Source organism: Pelophylax lessonae (genome assembly GCF_965119305.1).
Source record: "Pelophylax lessonae genome assembly, chromosome: 3".
In the NCBI taxonomy this organism is placed as follows: domain Eukaryota; kingdom Metazoa; phylum Chordata; class Amphibia; order Anura; family Ranidae; genus Pelophylax; species Pelophylax lessonae.
Window position 1 is genome coordinate 578,679,716 of NC_138770.1, and position 20,458 is coordinate 578,700,173.

General features: G+C 41.4%; 1 protein-coding gene across 1 annotated transcript in view; it reads left to right on the forward strand.

The window, feature by feature from the left end:
- The first annotated feature begins 889 nt into the window (after positions 1–889).
- Positions 890–20,458, forward strand: part of MDH1 (malate dehydrogenase 1) — a 34,537-nt gene continuing 14,968 nt past the window's right edge. Inside the window, exons 1-3 of the mRNA XM_082251431.1 lie at positions 890–1,030; positions 6,278–6,376; positions 6,506–6,602. Coding sequence (XP_082107557.1) covers positions 1,028–1,030; positions 6,278–6,376; positions 6,506–6,602 — 199 coding nt within the window. The 5' untranslated portion in view covers positions 890–1,027. The remainder of the gene's footprint in view (positions 1,031–6,277; positions 6,377–6,505; positions 6,603–20,458) is intronic.

Below are 20,458 nucleotides of genomic sequence, written 5' to 3' on the forward strand. Positions count from 1 at the left end.
TGTGTATTATGTAGTCCTGTGCCCAGTGCTCTGTGTAATATGTAGTCCTGTGCCCAGAGCTCTGTGTATTATGCAGTCCTGTGCCCAGTAGTCTGTGCAGTATGTAGTCCTGTGCCCAGCACTCTGTGTATTGTATAGTCCTGTTGCCAGAGCTCTCTGTATTATGTAGTCCTGTGCCCAGAGCTCTGTGTATTAGGTAGTCCTGTGCAGGAGCTTGGTGTATTATGTAGTCCTGTGCCCAGCGCTGTGTATTATGTAGTCCTGTGCCCAGCGTCTGTGTATTATGTAGTCCTGTGCCCAGCGCTGTGTATTATGTAGTCCTGTGCCCAGCGCTGTGTATTATGTAGTCCTGTGCCCAGCGCTGTGTATTATGTAGTCCTGTGCCCAGCACTGTGTATTATGTAGTCCTGTGCCATTTGCCAATAAAAAAAAAAATATGTCGCTGGATTTCATTTTTAAAAATCTGGTCACCTTACTCTAGGCTGGATAGGCAAAAAGATATCTTCCTCCTGTCCAATCAGTGAGCACACACACATTTCTTCCTATCATCAGCAGCAGGCATTCAGTCATTTTATTCTAGCTTTCATCCCCAGCCTGTACAGTACAACAAGAATCACTCTATAAGGACGACCTCCACATTTCCCCAGTGTCTCCATTACGTAACTACATCCCCAGCCTGCCATCACCTCCCCTCACATCTAATCACGCGATAATCACGGTTGCCCCATTTTTAAGTGCGGAGTGATACGGTGCACGCTGACGCAAAGCACTGTGGGTAATGTAGTTCTCTGTGCCTTGGCTCATCATTGCGGGTTAGGCACGTCTCTACTAAAAAGAAACTACAGAACCTCCTCACCCCGCACACAAGGAGAAGGGGGTGTGTGTGATCACGTGTGTCCTCGCAGCGCTGTACGTCTAGTAGAGGTGACCTGCACTCACTCTTCACAGAAGCTTCATCCAGGAGAGTCGCCTCTTTCCTCTTCCTACCTGCACCGGCCTGTCTATCAGCCTCTACATAACGAACGCTATGGTTTGTATGGCTTCCTTTACAGCTACCGCTCGTTGGTGTCCAGGTCAGCCTGCTGTGTCCTCTATCCCTATACTGGCTCTATGAAGGATATGGCTGGCAGTGCGCCAACTTTATTCTGCTCTTCTTTTACGTTCTATGTTCTCTTCTCTCCATGACAACACCTGAGGCGGCCTGTACACCTGTGAGGAGGAATGTACACCTGTGAGGAGGAATGTACACCTGTGAGGAGGAATGTACACCTGTGTGTGGGTGGCAGAGTCTTCCCTCAGGTGGTGATACTTGGCATTGTAGCAGGAAGGTGTCCCCACAGTGTACATTCTCCTCACACCTATAGGGGGTCTCTCTGAGAGAGAAAGAGGTGACCACCCTTCAAGGTGCAAGGAAATCTTTTATTGTATAAAATCATCTGACCTAGAATAAGAAAAATCATACAAACTTCATGACACATGGAAGGAGCAAGGTTGATGCGTTTCATGAACCCCTTTCACTTAATCCACTAAGAATTTGGGTTTGTGAAATGTGTCACCCTTGCCCCTTCCATGTGTCATGAAGATTGTATGATTTTTATTATGTATTGTCAGATTTTATACAATAAAGATTTTCCTGTATCTTGAAGTGTGGTCACCTCCTTTCTCTCTTGGATATACTTGGCCGGACCTGCACTTAATTATCAAAGAAAATATTGGTCTCACCTGGAGCAATGTCAGTCCTGAAAGCTTTATAGGGGGTCTCTGCCTGTGTCAGCTCTCCTCATACCCCCCCCCCTATATTATATTATATATATTATCTATCCCTCACTGTCCCCTATGCTCAGGCCTCAGTGCTGTGATGGATGTCTTCTCAACTGACATTTTATGGGAATACCGTGCATGCTTGCAAATAGTATACAAATCAGACCCAAAACTGTACAACTGGTATATCCCTGATCACCAATCCTTAGAGAGGTTGTAACCCCCCCCCCCCCCCAAAAAAAAAAAAAGGTTCTGTTCCCTTAGTGAGTTAAACTGCATAGTGCTTGTGCTGTCTAATCTATGCCATTCTATGCTTTAAAAACCTGGTTGATCCTGCCAGTTCCTGTGTTCCCCCCCCCCCCCCTCTGTGTGCTGACTACGGTAATCATGGCTGCTGTTCCTCTGTCATCCCTCTCCTCTCCTCCCTGCCTGTCCACTCCTTTGTGTGAGCGAGCTCTCCATTTGCTGGAACTGATTTTTAAAGTGTTAGCTGGAGTCTGGCTTCAATTTTTTTAGTGTATTTTAATCTACTAGTACATTAACACCCCCCCCCCCCACCAATACTGTCTGCTGTGCCCCTTCATCCAGAGTGGGGCCACTCAAATAGAGGTGTGTTACTGGCCAGTTCCCCAGGTGAAAATGGGGGGGGGGGGGGGTGGGGGGGGGAGAGATAAAGAAAACAAATGCAGCCACCACATCTAGTTGGTAAGCTTCAGTATATTACAGTTCTGCTTTTTAAAGTGGTAGTAAAGCCAGGCTAGTAAGCTAAAAGGAAAAAAAAATGAGTCTCCCGCAGGTTTAAAGTGGTTGTAAACCCACTCTGTTGACATTTACCTATATGTAGGCCTATAAAGGCTTGCATATAGGTGCTATAAATATCTCCTAAACTTGCACCGTTTAGGAGGTATTTAGAATGCATGCAGCTGATGTCATCAGTGCATTCGCTCTGAAGGAATGGCCACCAGTGCCGTAAACAGTGGCTCCCGAGCGCATGTAATTGCGCCTCTGGCCAATCAGATGGCTGGAGGACGCGAACAAGGAAGCAGGGCATCACTGCCAGGGCTTCGTTCGAAGGTAAGTATTTCATAATGAGCTAGTATGCGATGCATACTAGCTCATTATGCCTTTGTCCTTGTAGGTTTTTTTTTTCTCTCCTTTTTTTAGGGTTTACTTCCTCTTCAAGTCATAATATGAAAGTGTGCCCTGCCTACTGGAAGATTATGACAGACTTGCCTGCACACTGGAGCCCTCCAGCACTGCGCTGTCACAGCTCCACGGTTCTTCCATCTTCACCCTGTCTTCCTTTAAGGTTTGGAGTCTTTGGCCACTTGAATGGCCGGGCAGCGGTAACGTCGGTCCTGCACATTGCATGGGAGCCACATTGCTGCGGCATGCAGAGCATGCCATGTATGTGGGCTGGGCATCTGTTACCCAGGTCATTTTACCCACTGACAGGCGGGGGGGGGGGGGGGGATTTGACAGATGACCTCTAGGGTCTCTTCTGTTATAAAAGCTCTGGCTGTCGGAGGATGTTTTTATTAAATTTACAGCCACTTTTAATGTGATGACCGCATTTGTTTTCTTCCACCCCCCCTTTTTTTTTTTTTTTTTTTTCTTTTTTTAGACCTCGTGAACTGGCCAACCACACACCCCCCTGTATTATGGTGCTCCCTGCTCTGGCTGGAGTAATACATTATTCTGATCTTTTAAGGGATAAGTTCACCTTTCTAGCATGTTACACCTGTATTTAGGGTATAACATGTTACAATATGCACCCCATCCCTCATTGTGACAGCAGGTGAGGGATCCACTACAGTTTGGACAAATGAGTTATGAGTGTATTTACCATAGAAGTACATGGTTGGGGTGGTAGACAGAGCAGAGCTCACCCATGTATACAGATTTAGAAGTCCTTTTTCTCTTTGGTGGCTGCAGATAGGAAGCAAAGCATTTCTAGCCAGGAAATTAAATTTGAAGTTACAGCGTTGTTGGTCTCCTCATTACCTGATAGCAATTTTCCACCATGCCATTTCCTTGCGGCTGAGTTTTGAAAATGGTGCATGCACCCCCTTTTTTTTTTTTTTTTCTGTGGGAAATGCAGGCACAGCAGCCGATTGAAATGAATGCACTGCCGGGCCCATGGAGGGGCAGCCGACAAACGTGCAATAATGTGAACCAGATCTTACTCGTGTTGCATTAAGGCAGCCCATTTATTTTGATTGGGCTGCCTAAGGCAACATAATAAACCAAAAATCAAGCATGCAGCTTTTCCGGTTGTGGAATGTATGGTTGTGTATTGCCTTAATATGTTGTAATACACTTTAATAGCAGTGTACCAATGTTCATAACATGCGTTGCAGTAATCTGCGCAATATTGCAACTCAGGTGGGATGGTCCCTCCTTACAGGTAACAGAGCGATTTTAAAAAAGCATGCATTGATTTTTCTGACTTCTAAAACTCCTGCCTGGTTTTCTGGCTAATCCATTGGCTTCAGTACTTTGGTCAATGACCTATACCAAGTGTGCTGATGAAGAGTTAAGACTTGCTGGTTCTTGGTCGGTATCAGTAACTCAGATTTCATGAAATTGTTTGGTGTCAGCAATCGGGAGAAATGAAGCAAGTACAGTATTTTCAGGGGCAATTGTCTTGGCTCACACATTCTCATTCTTGGTGTAGTTCAGATGATGATCGTCTCTGAAGTACTGTACATGTACAAGAGTTCTTACTCATTAGGGTCCATATGGAGGAAGATTACTCGTGGTATGTTAACTAAGGACATGTGCTTCTAAAGCATCTGTCTTCCAGGTACTATGTATGGAAATAACCTTACTTTGAAAGGACATTACTGCAGGGCTTTGTGCCCATACGTCAGAGGTTATGCCAGGAACTGGGGCTGCCAAGTGAGACGCGTTCTTCATCACTGCCAGTGCTGTACAGTATTGAGCCCTACACTCTCTTCACTAAGGCCTTATGAGTCTCAGATGGAACAGTTTCATAGTGACAAATGGAGATAAAGTGGTTGTAAATAGAACTGTTGCAGACATTTTATATTTGATCTTTTGTAAAACAAACCATGAAACTAATATAATTGAAGAAAATAAAATTTTGGAATGAAGTTTCATATCGCGCCATCATGGCGGTCAGACTTTGGTTTGAGAAACTGTTTTAAATAGGCAGGCTGTGTAGTTCATGGAATATGATTTTTATATAGGTGATTTGTTGGAATGTTGTCTTAGATCACTGTTCTGTTATTGGATGGATATGTTCTCTGGATGTTGAATAATATATACACTATATTACCAAAAGTATTGGGATGCCTGCCTTTACACGCACATGAACTGGCCCACCATGGATGAGCAGGTTTGGGGTGGAGGAACTTGAGTGGCCTGCACAGAGTCCTGACCTCAACCCGATAGAACACCTTTTGGATGAAGTAGAGCGGCGACTGTGATGTCTGCTGCAAAAGGTGTCCATATTGAAACCTACAGGGTAAGACTGGGATGCTAAGTTCATGTGCGTGTAAAGACAGGCATCCCAATACTTTTGGTAATGTAGTGTATGTTTATCCTGGCTTTTATATACACCTTTCTGATTACCGTATATAAAAAGTTACCACTTGTGTGTTAAAAAAAAAAAAAAAAAAAAAAAAAAATTAGATTTTCTGAGATATCAGAAATGTCTGCACTCAGTCAGTTATGTCTACTGTACTGCTGGAGAAGTTCTATTTAGCAGTGATAATGAGGGATCACTTAGTGACTGTTGGCATACATTTTGCTGTGTATTGCAGTGCAGGCAAAATACTTGGGTTTTAGATACTGGTAATACTTTAGTGTCTGGACTTGCTTTAACCATTGCTGCATTGTGTTTGTGTCCTGCAATTTTGGTCCATTTAAGTCAAGTGAATGGGATCCTAGTAAAACGGTTGTGCAAGTGAGAACCTAGTAATGTACAGTGCCACATTTATTATGGTATTAAATTATGGTATGCAAAAACAAGCTTGGTTCCTAATTTTAAGCTAGTCTCTAGTCAGATCTTGCCAGGCAGATGAGTAATGAGTTATTTCAAATGTGGGCATCCCCTTCCCAGCACTAAACATATCCATCTTGTTTTATGATTCAACTAGTTCATCCCAAATTTTTTTATTTATTTTTTTTCCCCAAAAGAATATCAGCTGTCACTTTACTTATTAAACCAGCCTTTTCTCAACCACAAATCTGCAAAACCCTAGGATCCTATTGAAATTGCTAGGGGTTCCTTGAGTGAAATCACACATTGAGCTCTTACCTATACTGACTACCAAAGCAAGTGGGCACCACTAATGTTGGGTGACATGATCATTTTTTACTGTCTGTATTTCTTTTATTGCATTAACTATTTGTGAATGTTTCTTGCCATGTCTGTGTACGAGAGTGGTGGATTCTGCATGTGAAGCTAGGAGATGTTTAGAAAATAGGGCATACTGCTATGTGGAATGTTTTGCTGTTGTGCTGACTGTCTTCTGCCTTTTTATTCCAGGCTCAGCCTATAAGAGTCCTGGTAACTGGAGCTGCTGGTCAGATTGCCTACTCTCTGCTTTATGGCATTGCAAAAGGGGATGTTTTCGGCAAAGACCAGGTAATTGTTTTTGTGTGTGTGTGTGCACTGTTCTCTTGAAACAGTTAATTATCCATTGCTGTTTTAGTGGTGTAGCAAAACAATGTTGTCGTCCAATGTATAATATGCTGTGTATGGGTTTTATTGCAGCCGTTGGAGCTTGTTCTCCTGGATATTACACCTATGATGGGAGTATTGGGAGGAGTAGTAATGGAGCTCCAAGACTGTGCCCTGCCTCTGCTTAAAGGTAACGTAAATTGTTCTGTACATTTTCACACTTTTTTTTTTTTTTTTTTTTTTCTTGCATTATCAACGATCATGTGTTTATACAGTCATCAACAGGCTCTATAATGTTTGCGTTTAAAAAAAAAAGTGTTTGTTTTTTTTTTTTGTCTTTTCTTTCCTGCTTCTGTCAACCCCCTCCCCGCTGGCTGTAAGGTTGAGAACTGAGCAATCAAACACCGCTGATCACACAGTGAGCTAGTGACTCAGTCACCGGCTCTCTGCTCTGCCATTTATCAGCCCTGCCCTTTACTGGAGTTCTGGGTAGTGGAGGGGGCAGAAGGGGCTTGCTCAGGCTCTCAGCAACTGAGCCAGGTGTCAGTCCAGGGTTCTGGGTGGATCCTGACCATATGGTCTCGGTTTTTCTGTGTCAGCTGAAAATGGATCACAGGAGTGCAGAACGAACTGTGCTCCTATGATCCACAGGAGAAGTACAGGCAAACGAGCTTTGGCTGTACTTTTCCTCCTTTAACCACTTGAGTCCCCAGTGCCAACTTAAAATGGCATTGAGAAGATTTCAGACATTGACAGTCAGAATGTACTTGTTTCTGAGCCTTCAATGTTCCCACCAAGTGACTAAGACATACTTAAGCTACAATCGCACAAGCGGTTTCCCCTGGTGCGAATGACTGTTTTAACACCTGTGATCAGCTGTTTGTGGCTGTTCACACTGGATGCGTGTGTGTGTGTGTGTGTGTGCGTGTGTGTGTGTGTGTGTGTGTGTATGTATGTTTCAAATAATACTACTCTTAATGGCCCAATCCAGTATTCCAGCTGACTGGCCACAATGTGTTTTGCAGGTGACTGGGTTGAACTTCTATAGGGACTCTATATTAGAATAGTAATATGGGAGCTGTCACTGCTTATAGGTCATTAAAATTGCAAATCTCTAGTGTTTAAATTCTGTCTTTACTAGCTAATCACTAACTTAAAAAAAAGCATGCTATGTTCTGTACATCGACTCCCACTATCTGATATTCATATACTTGCATCATTAGGTAATGTAGGATGGGTAAAATGGAGCTTCAGGAAAAAAATCTGTTTACATTTGATCTAGCTAATCTACCTCTAATGCTGTACATTCCACATCCAAATGGCTGCTGGGATGCTTATATTTTTGTTGTAGTTATTATTCAGGATTTTTATTGTAAACCGTTTGTGCAGCACTTTACAACGTTGGGGCAAACGGTACAGTTTAAAAATAATTAAATACAGGTTGAATCAGAGGGCCATGCTTGTTAAAGTTTACAATCCTACTACAGTTTTGATCATTGGTGAGTTCTGGGCTTGTACAGTGATTGTGTTGTCTCCCATACCAATCTTACCCCGTCATGTTTTTATAATGTATTCGGTTTGCAGAGTTGATTAAACACAAGGAGGTCCTTTTTTCTTTATCCGCCCCTCCTTTCCCTTGTCCAGTCACAGAACATATTTTGTATTCGGCAAATAGATTACAAGATGTTTTATGAATTTTGAGGAGGAATATAATTTTCTAGCAGCCATCCTGATGTAATATGTCCAGAATTAGAGGTAACTTGGCTGGACAAATCAAACGTTAAAGAAAAATCTGTCTCCAAAGGTGTGTGTGTGTGTGTGTTTCCTGGCATCTGTTGCTTTTATATGAAGATCAGATTTCAAGTACTCCCCCCCCCCCCCCCCCCCCCCCCCCCCCTGAAAGCTGAGTCTAACTCTCTGTATGGCTGGCATGATTGGAGCTCAATTGGATTTAAAAACTAAAAAAAAAGCTGATCTCTTCAGTTGTCAGTCATTGTAAACCTGTAGAAACATCATGATGCATTTGTTAGAGACCATTTACTCCTTAGGATGGGCTCTCCAAACAACAAGGCCAATTTACTGTGGACTCTCATACACAGATTTAGTTTGCAATTCACTTCAAATCTTTGCATGCAAATCTGACCATCAAGTGTATGTGTATGCAGCTTATTCAGTGAATCAGTACAAAGAGTATTTCCAACCCTTATAAAATAAACATTTTAGGCCTAAAGAATATATAAACCCCCTTAAAATATTATATTTTCTGAAAGAGGAGACCCTGTAGAATAAAATGTTGGTAAATTTAATTTTCTTTAATGTAGCACAATATTTGCATTGCTGTTTTTATGGACTCAGTTTTCATTAAAAGATGCACTCAAGAAGTTTAGTGCATACTAACACAATTTTTTTCTTCTTAAAATATAAAAAGTGAGGTTGTCAAACAACATCATATTTTGGCTGTACCTATCCGTGTGCAATCCAATTAATGTTTTTAGCCAAAACCTTACTTTCAAACCACAAAACTGCTATCATTATTCAGTGACAAACTTTCTCGTGTACAATAAAGTTAAAAAAACAAAAACAAATGTGACCGTTCCAAATGACTAGAATTCAATTAGTAGTTCTTTTCTTTCAAATCATTCCTTTTTTTTTTTTTTTTTTTTTTTTTTAGGATGTAAGCCCACCAAAAAGAGAAGGGGGGGGGGGGAACCCTGTAAGACAAAGGCATAATGAGCTAGTATGCATCACATACTAACTCATTATGAAATACCTTAGAACAAAGCCCCCGCAGTGCCGCCCGCTCAGCTACAGGAGGGCTGACATGTTTGGCCGTCCTGGGTCACGCCGGCCAGAGGCCGTTCACAGCACAGGGCTCTGAAGGAACGGCATTTCCTAAAATGGTACAAGTTTAGGAGATATTTACAGTACCTATAGTTAAGCCTTTAATAAGGCCTAAAGAATATATAAACCCCCTTTAAAAAGGCTTACCTATGAGTATAAGTTAGAGGGTCTACAACCTCGTTTTAAATGTGCTTCTCATTTCTCGCAGTATTTCCACCTTCACCCTTGTGGATTTCAGTTAATACAATTGTGCAGTGACTCCCACCTTTCACCACTGCGCTCACCTCCAGTTTAGACCTCTTTCCAGGTCTAAAATTGCCTTCCTATGCTAGGGTTAAATCCTGGCTCCTCAACCCTTCAGTCTTCTTCCACTTTCCTCTGAGTTGGCTTTGTCTGTCTGGATTTCCTTTCCTCCACATCCCCTCAGTATAAAAGATAAACTCCCATTGTGTAGTATATAGACATCATCTGATGGGGCAGCAGCTCCCATATGTTCCACAAACCCAATCCTCTCTCAACTGACTTCTCCCCCTGCATATTGTCATGATCACTTGACTTCCTCAGAGGTTGCTAAGTAAATCGTCCCCCCCCCCCCCCCCCCCCCATGTCAAGCTCCAAAATGACTTGCACCTGTAAGTGGCAAAAAACGATGGTACTCTATATTCAAATGCAATGCTTTAGCCTTTTTACAGGGGGGGGGGGTTACACACTCCTGGTGACTGCAGCCTCTGGGGGGGTGTATACCTGACAAGCCGACTTTTTTTAACCATAATTACGTAGGTATCACATTAATATTAAAGACTTTTTTGTTAACAAGGAGCGTAACAAAGGCAGGCTAATTCTTATCAGGACTTGAAAGAATGCAAACACTTAATGAAAACATTATTGGTGCCGTGTGCAATATATACAATATACAGTATGTACAAATTTCCTTTACATCTCCCCTCTTTTGATCAATATTTTGATCCCTAGCCATACCTGCTATCTTTTAACCTGGAGCCTCCACACACTTAAGTGGAGGTAGTCCCGGCCAAAGAGGCAAACTCCATTGTGGAGAATAATAGCTGAGAGCAGCTTTTTCATTACAAAATGACTTTTCATTGTAAAAAAATATTGATAAAAAAATATTTGCGAGTAATTGGCTGTACACTCCTGTGGCTGGAATGGCCTTCTAGCTTAACTGTGGACATGCTGACTTAGGTAATCACAGACAATTCTACATAAAATGGAAGACCTATAGAAGACAATATGACTTCAACATGACTGAACTACTTTTCAAATCACATTAAATATATAATCAATACAATTCAAGCATTTGAATAAATAGTACCTCAAACTGTGATTCCGAAAGAGGGGAAACAGATACTTTCTCTTAGTCATTTTTGCAGTGTGTGGGTCCAGGTGACTTTTCCTTCAAGTTTTGTAAACTGTACATTAAATAGATACTATATTGTGTGTCCACACATAGAGATAGAGATATATATATATATATATCTCTCAATAATCCACAAGTCACCTGGCTTTAGTTTGAGATCCTTCCAAACTTTTAGGATCTGGAATTGGGGAGAAAACGCATATAAATGAGTTTGTCAAAATCTTAAAAGATCAGAACCTTCTCTGTGAGATCTGAGTTGAGGCCTTCAACTGCTGAGACAAATTATAAGCAAGTGAGCAACACGCTCCCTAACCAAATCTCAGGGAGAGAGACCAATACCCGCTTACGGGCTTAAAAAAAATCTATGAAGACCTTCAGGCCATCGTTTCTTACTCTACTTTTTCCACTACATTGTTGATGGGTAGAGGTGTAAAATCCTCAACTTTTTGTAAGGACTCTCCCATAAAGTTTCTGGGACTCTGTACTTACAAACTACTTCTAATAATACTTTTTACTGTGGCCTTTAGAATTTACCAGTGGCCAAACTTCTGGCCATCCCGAAAGCATGTCCATGCAGATAAAATGCATACTCGTAAGATCCTGACTTGGGCGTCTGGATATAATATATTTTTTGTAATCTCTGCAAGGGATGTTCAGCTTTTGGTAACCGGTAAAACAAACGGTCATTATAAAAACGGTGGTGAACCCTGGCACAATCCCACACACATTTAATAAGATGGCTATAGCTGCCTTTGACTTATGACACGGTCCATGTGTCAAGCTGAAGGGAAAGGAGTGGCTGGCAGACATAAGATCACCTTTTTCAAAGTCTTGTTTCATAAGAAGTTGCCCCCATGTGGACCACTTGTTCTCGTTCTGGGGTCCCTAAAGTTTAAATATTATTCCAAGCTCTACTGGGGCAGAACTAGGGTGGAATCTGTGAGTTGCACAGACCCAGAAAGTGTCCAGGGCTGTAATGCATCATTCTTAGTTGCCTGGTTTGCTTCCATGTGAGTTTTAATGTTAGTGTGTGGCTACCTCAGCAAGAAGCTGGAAGGCTGAAGACAGCCAATCAATTAACTTGGCATGTTAGGTTTTTACTTCAGGCAGGTAAACCAACTTCTGGCCCTTCAAATGGAACCAAAAGCTCTCTAAATCTCTATGTAAATGTAAACGGTTTTGATAGCTCACAGGCATTGCTAAAGCATTGAGCTCTGCTTCTGGAGCTGGGGAAGAAGGGTCTAATGTCTGATTACAGAGCGTCCTTGTGGGTGATAATTGCATACTCAGTATGGGTATTGCCATCCTTGGTACAAAAAAATCAAATATTTGGGTCTTCAGGGAGTGTCCTGCTCTGGACTCGCAGCAGCTGATTCCTACATCATTAGTTTAACACATGTAGTTTTTCTTTGTCTCCAGCCTCCTCCAATACAGGCAATAAGGTGGCTGGGTTCAGTGTAAGTATTTTTCATTGTTAGGTTTGTACATAACAAAACACATTCATATTTTGTAAACCTTTCATTAAACAAATATTTAGTTAGGCTGTTTGCAATATTTGCTGCACAAAATGTGGGACCGTAAAAGTTAAATTGACTGACCAAAAAAAATTTCTAACTTTGCTACTACTACTTTAGTTGGGTGAACTCTTCATTGTTGGGTCCCGCTTGCATGAGATGTATATTACAATGGCTTTTTTTTTTTTTTTTTTTTTTCATCATGTGGTTTGTGTAAACTCCAGTTTCATATTTCAAATTTCAAAAAGACAACCTTTCCTGGCAATATTATATTTTCTCATTACATGTGCTGTTAGTTTTGAGCAAGATAACACAAGTCCTTAGTTCCCATCTGACAATATAATATATTTCATAAATTAGAACCATACTGTGCAGTAATGCAGCAGTTTACTACTGCACTTACAAGGAAAATGAACACATCATTTCACAATCCACACATTCTGCTTTGGAATTCAAAAATAAAAACAAGTATAGTCAGCCAGATCAAAAACTATAAAACAGCTTGGCTGCAGGTGACCTCTATCCCAACAGGGTGTGTGGACTTTATGTGATGGGTCTGTTATATTTTACATTTTGTTACACTCACATTATGGACCGCACATCAAGTTCAGACGACCTCCTAGATTTCATCTTTTGTAGAAAATTCCAATGTATCCCATCCATCTTGGTTTTGTTCAGTACTATAGCAGCTGTTATAATTATCAACCTCCTCTTGATCTAAACTAACCCCATATTACAAGTTTTCCCAATAAACCTGTATTTTATTTCCAACCAAAAGGTTGTCTCAATTTTAAAATGTATCTATATTAATAGAATTGTTAACCTTAAATCTGAAAGTAACACCCAGCCCAATTCCAATATATTCCCACAGTTATAGATCTCCTTGCGTTTTTACCAATTTTTTTTTTTTTTTTTTCTTAATGCACTGTTTCCAGTAACCAAGGATCTTTAATATGTGTTATTCTATACTGTGTGCACTTTTCTCAATTTAACCTTCATTTTGCCATTCGGTTTGGGAAACGGATTCAAAATAACTGATCACATGGTTTATCATTAGATTAATTTAACTCCGCGCACATTGCTATGATATACGTGTAGTAATATCATGGGTGACCTTGCCAGAAATCACTGTCTCATCCTAGTACATTCCTTTCATGAGAAAGGGAGGGCAAGGGAGACTATCACGTCTGCAAAGAGCTAACCTGACACACAAGATGTAAAACTAAAGCCTAGTACACGTGTAACGAATTTCCGCCGATCGGTCGTCCATCTTTTGTCCAGAGTGGTGTTTTGTTGGTTGGAATGTGCCTAGACTGCACACGCATTTTCAAGCATGACAAAATTCTACTTAAGAAGTGATGTCATGTGTTGGGTTGCTTTCTTTGTGTTCTTTCTTCTCTGAGCATGCCCAGTCTTGCTCATAAGATTTTTTTTTTCCCTGTCAATCTGTACTGACTGCACGAAAATCGGACGTGTTTTGACGGAGGACAAAAATTTTATAGCCTGCACACCAGAATTTTGTCGGCCGAAAAGTCGGAGTCAGTTGTCGGAAGCATCATACTAACAAGCCGAAAATCGACGGATCAGTTGTCGGACGAAAATTCCCGGCCGAATTTCGACGCGTGTTTACGGGGCTTTAGAGTTCCAGCATTCACACACACAATTATCTCTCTAAAACCGCTTTACATTTATCTATTGTCATTGACCGATGCAGCTCTTATGCTTCTTATACCCTAGGTTATGATGCCCCCTGCAGGAGTAGTACAAGCAGGAAAAAAAGCAATTCACCACGCCCACGGGGGCTGTCCCTAAAGGCATAACCCCACACACCGTGCTCCTGCAAACCAGTTTGTTTGTGCCTAGTGCAGTAGGACATCCTCCATCTACGGGGGATACCAGCAATTTCTCCGCTTTGCGGTGTCAGAGGAGCATTTTCAATTTGTGGCGTTACCCTTTTGGTCTCGCCTACACTCCCAAGTTTTTAACAAGGTTCTGGCCCCGGTGTTGGCATTGTTACTTTGGAAAGGGATTGCCATCCTGGGAAGTTTGTAAAGCAGCAACTTGGTCTTCTGTGCACACTTTTACAAAATTCTACTACAAGGTACATTTGTTGGCATCTTCAGATGCTTCCTTTGGCCGCAAGGATTTGCAGGCTGCTTTTTCATAAGAGAATCATTTATTTCTCTTCAGGAGTTTTTTTTTTCATGGGTGAGCTTCATGCTACCCAGTTGGCTAAGTTTAGCCTTTGGAGTTTTTTACTATCTGGTTGCGTTATCCCCACCCCTCATGCCAACATTGCTTTGGGATGTCCCTATGGTATAAGAAGCATAAGAGCTGCGTCTGCCAATGGATTATAGAGAACTAGATTTTTGTAAGAACTTACCGTAAAATCCTTTCTCTCTCTATATTGATAGACTTAGCACACGCTCCTCTGCTATGGGGATGGTTTGTGTCTTTTCACTGCTTGCAACAAAACTGGTTTGCTGGAGCAGGGTGTGTAGGGTTATGCCTATAGGGACAGCCTCCATGGGCGTGGTGAATTGCCTTTTTTTTTTTTTTTTTTTTTTTTTTTTTTTTTTTTTACTCCTGCAGGGTGCAGCATAACCTATGGTATAAGAGCTGCTTCTGTCAATGGACTCGAGAAAAATTTTACAGTAAGTTCTTACAAAAATCCAGTGTTTTTTTTTTGTTTTTTTTTTCCTTCCTATTTGTACACAACACATACAGATCATTCTCCTCACTTTCTTTACTTCCTTAACCACTTGCCTACAGTACACTTTCACCCCCTTCCTGCCCAGACCGATTTTCAGCTTTCAGCGCTCTCACACTTTGACTGAGAATTACTCAGTCATGCAACACTGTACCCATACAAAAATTGTGTCCTTTTTTCACACAAATAGAGCTTTCTTTTGATGGTATTTGATCAATACTGGGTTTTTTATTTTTTGTGCTATAAATAAAAAAAGACTGAAAATATCGTGAAACGCATTTTTTCTTTGTTTCGGTCATAAAATTTTGCAAATTAGTCTTTTTGTTCTTCACAAATTTTGGCCAAAATTTATACTGCTACTTATCTTTGGTAAAAAAAACCCAAGTAAGTGTATATTTGGTCTTTGTGAAAGTTAGAGTCCACAAGCTATGGTGCGAATCATTGAAAATTGATCACACCTGATGTACTGAAGGCCTATCTCATTTCTTGAGACACTAAAGTCAGGAAAGTACAAATACCCCCCAAATGACCCCTTTTTGGAAAGTAGACATTCCAAGGTATTTAATAAGGGGCATGGTGAGTTTTTTAAGTTGTAATTTTTTCCCACAATGCTTTGCAAAATGAAGATTTTTTTTTTTTTTTTTTTTTTTTTTTTTTTTTTTACAAATTGCCGTATTAACAGGTTATTTCTCTCACACAGCACATGTATACTTGCAACTACACCCCCAAAACACATTCTACTACTCCTCCTGAGTATGGCGATACCACATGTGTGAGACTTTTTCACAGCCTGGCCACATACAGAGGCCTAACATCCAAGTAGCAGCGTCCGGCATTCTAGGAGCATAAATTACACATATAATTTCCTGACCACCTATCGCACTTTTGAAGGCCCTGGAGCACCAGGACAATGGAAACCCCCATAAAATGACCCCATTTTGGAAAGCAAACAGCCCAACGTATAATTTTTGAGGCATAATGAGTCTTTTGAATGTCATTTTTTTTTTTTCCACAAGTTTTTGGAAAATGTGGAAAGAAAATGAACACTTTTTTTTTTACACAAAGCTGTCCATTTATGCAATATTTCTAACACATAGCATGTACATAGCAAAAATTGCACCCCAAAATACATTCTGCTATTCCTCCTGAGTATGGCGATACCACATGTGTAACACTTTTTCACTGCCTGGCCACATACAGAGGCCTAACATCCAAGTAGCGCTTTACACAAAGTTGACCATTTATCCACTTTAAGACTGGGCCTATTTTTGACACTTGGTGTTTACAAGCTAAAATAATTTTTTTTGCTAGAAAACTACTTGGAACCCCCAAACATTATATATTTTTTTTTTTAGCCGAGACCCTAGAGAATAAAATGGAGATCGTTGCAATATTTTTTTATCACACCATATTTGCGCAGCAGTCTTCCAAATGCGATTTTTTGAAAAAAAAAAAAATTCACTTTTTTGAACTAAAAAATAAAACAGTAAATTTAGCACAATTTTTTTCCATAATGTGAAAGATAATGTTACGCCGAGTAATTAGATACCCAACATGTCATGCTTCAAAATTGCGCATGCTCACAGAATGGCGCCAAACATTGGTACTTAAAAATCCCCATAGGCAACATTTTAAAAATTTCTGCAGGTTACTAGCTTAGAGTTACAGAGGTCTAGGGCTCAAATTATTGCTCTCGCTCTAACGATCGCGGCGATACCTCACATGTATGGTTTGAACACCATTTACAGATGTGGGCGGGACTTGCGTATGCGTTTGCTTCTGCGTGCGAGTTAACGGTGACAGGGCGCTTAAATTTTATTTTTTTTCCTATTTTATTTATTTTTTTATTTTTACAGTTTAAAAAAAAAAATGTTTGGATCCTTTTTTATTCCTATTACAAGGAATGTAAACATCCCTTGTAATAGAAATAGGCATGACAGGTCCTCTTTATTGTGAAATCTGGGGTCAAAAAGACCTCACAACTACACTAAAAAAAAAAAATTGTTGAAAGAGGAAAAAAAAAAAAAGCGGCCCTTTAAACCGGTTGCTAGGCAACGTCTTTTGACGTAGCTCCGGTCCTCCAAGACCATAGAGTTGAGTGAGGGCCATCTTGCCCTCACTCGACTTCCTGTCTCTGAGTATCCGGGACCGGATAGTTTTCCCCGCTGCCGGCGGGTCCGGTAAGCTGGGAAAACGTCTGGGACGCGGCAGGAGGGGGGGGGGCACCTCTTCCCCTGCACCGTAAGGGTAATTCCGCCACTGGGACCACCCTTATCTGAAAGCCGACCGCCCGCCGTTTCAAAAAATACCGGGGTTATGGGGGCTATCTGCTGCCATAACCCCAGTATTTAGCTTTTAATGGCCGACGCATATAGTCGTTAGGCGGTCAGTAAGTGATTGCATGTATATGGCAAACAGGTGACGATGACTGATGGGGTGACGATGACTGATGGGGTGACGATGACTGATGGGGTGACGATGACTGATGGGGTGACGATGACTGATGGGGTGACGATGACTGATGGGGTGACGATGACTGATGGGGTGACGATGACTGATGGGGTGACGATGACTGATGGGGTGACGATGACTGATGGGGTGACAGGTGACGATGACTGATGGGCGTAATGCGATGTTTGCGCGATGTTACCGCCGGAAATGGCGGCAACATCGCACAGCGTTTGGGGTGCTATTGCAAAAATCGGGCAACGCACAGGCGTCCCGCAATTTGCAATGATTTCCGGATTGCGGGCAGAATCGCAGTGATTCTGCCCGCGATCGCTGCGCTCACATGTGAACGTTATGGGTGTCAATTTCTGGGCACTGATGAGGTGACTGTTGGGTGACAGGTGACATTGGGGGGGGCTGAGGACTGTGTGGGGACCTTTATTGGTGTGATTTTTACTTTGTGACATGTGTACAGAGCAGTAACTCACTGTTTCTAGCTCTTCTCCCCTCATACTGGAAACTGTGTGAGGGGAAAAGAGCTAGTAACAGTGAGTTACTGCTTTGTTTACATTTTGTGATCGGCTGTGAATGGATTCACAGCCGATCACATAGTAAACAGTCACTGTAAGTGACTGTTTACTACTGCCGGTGACAGCTGTGTTCCTACGGAACACAGTGCCACCGACATGACCGCGCTCCCGATCGCGCATGCGCGGTCATCTCCCGGGGCGCCTCCATTGTGATCGGCTGTGTCATTGGAACACAGCTGATCACGTGGGAAACTGTTTCCCCCCTGCCGGTGATCTGTTTTCCTTATTTTGTTCTGATATCCCTTACATCCTATGTACTGTAATCCTGTACTTCACTTACTCTAGCTCCTATGATCAGACAGGCAGACAAAATGCTCCTTCCATGTTCCCTCTCTGGCCACATATAAAGTATTCTGGTTGAGCCAGGGCCAAAAATTTTTATTCCTATACAGTTTGACTCTCATTTTTCTGTTTTTGGCTTTCCCACGTTTTTAGAATTTTACTAGTTATAGTGCCTGACCCTAAATTCATCACAATTAACATCAAAATTTCCCTTTTTATGTCTAGTGTAAATTTGTCTGTCACCCTTCGTCCATCCTGCTCACATAGATGGCTTTTCCTCTAGCTGTTTAGTCTGCATGATTCTTAGTCCCCATGGACTTTTGTTACCCATTGTGGATCCCTGTCCACTTTAATGTTTTATCTAAGGGGTCAGTATAGGCAGAACCGCACCTTTTGGTTCATATATTTTCTAGCGCTCCTCTTGCCCTGGGCATTTTTTAAGGGTCATTCCCTTAATTTAATGCCCATAATGACTGACCAGTCTTTTTCTCTTTACCTTTTGCCTCTAAACTATTATTACAGCAGATGTGTTCTTCATATATCCTGTTACCAGCACTATTCTTACCTTTCTTATAACACTCCAATGGACAGCGACAACTTAAAATGTATATCTATCCCACCAATCAATACAGTTAGATTAAGGGGAGTAAAATGGGTACCCTTTTATCCCAAAAGACCTTAACTGATTAAGGAAGTCTGATAACCCAAATGTAAGCAAAAGGCTTACCTCAGCTGGCTGATTATCAGAAATTCCTGGACCGTCTCAAGCTCCTTGTTTCTCAGGGTCACCTGTAAATTCCTCCTGGCTGGCTCTCCATTTGTTCTGGACATCTTATAGATGGACAACTCTTATCCTCATATTGATTAGTGGTTCCAAATAGCTACTGCAGTAGGGAACAGATGTAAAGATACACTCCGCATCTTTCCAAAATAACTGTTCTGTTTTGACGCAGTTGAAGTCTTTTATACACATGATTACATAGGTATTGCAATAATACAGTTGTACTTTTATGCTAAAAAGGGGTTTTATAAATTTAATGTTTATTGAGGAGAGACAGGCATACAAATCAACAAAGGCAGTGAATTTAAATACAGCCAAACAGCGTAACAGGGGGCGTAAATCATGTAAACATAGCCGTATGCAATAAATAACACGCAGTGCATCAGAGTATGTCTCAGGATGGCAGGCTCCCAGGAAGAACCACACCCCTACTAGACTTAAAGCGGGACTTCCTCTTTTGGCAGAAGTTCTGCTTTAAGGCACCTGTAAACCTACCTACATTGCTTATAGCTTGGGGTGTTAATCAGGTCATGTATCCGAAAGGTCCAGTGACTCCTATTGGGTGCAGGCGGAAGAAAGAGCTTGTCCTGGCTCTATGCAACTTCTAGTAAGGTGGTTGGATGTTTTCTTACTGGGGGTTGGAGGACTCGTATCATGAAAATGGGCAAATAAGTCAGAAGGCGAAGCACTAGTCCTCATTGTGTCATTTTGTTTACCCTCAGGACTGAGTTGCCATGTGTTTTATCTCTGTGTAGTGGATGTTTTGGTGTCCTTCTTCCTTTTTTTTTTTTTTTTTTTTTTTTTTTTTTTTTTTTTTTTCCCATCCTCATGGTAGACTTATTTTCAAAAAAAAAAAATTTTTATTGATTTAAAATACCGGTAACAAAAGAGAAATTTACTTGATAGAGCTGGCACAACACCAGCTCTTGCGGGAGAAGGCCACACCTGGCCAACAAACATACAGTCTAAATGAACTAACATAATTCAACTAACAGTGGTCATAAACTTAAAATACAACCAACAGCCCCAACTACCAGCTCAAACCCGCATCCAATAGATCAAAATATCAGGATAGCATATGCATCTGAATCCTCATGGCAGACTTTGATAACTAGTTGGGGAATGATTAGTAGGTAGCAGGAGATACTAGAAGACACATCTCACCCAGCGGCATCCATATATAGTATTGCATAGCAGACAGATCCAGCAAGATGCCACCCCTCAAACCCCATTACAACCCAAGCATGGGCACATGATGAACACCAGATAATAAATAGTCAAATGAACTTCCTTTCCCATCGATGTAGATTGGGTTTGATCAAACTTGGTCAGCCAGGGCATATTCCCTATAAGACAACAAATCCTCATTCTAAGGATATATACTATTTATAAAAATAGTTTCTTATGCTGGCAGAGGTACATACCAGGTAAGCTGGTGTACTGCTCGCTAATGTAACTCCTAGGTCACATTTAACCTTGATTTGTGAAAATATTCCTGAAAGTCC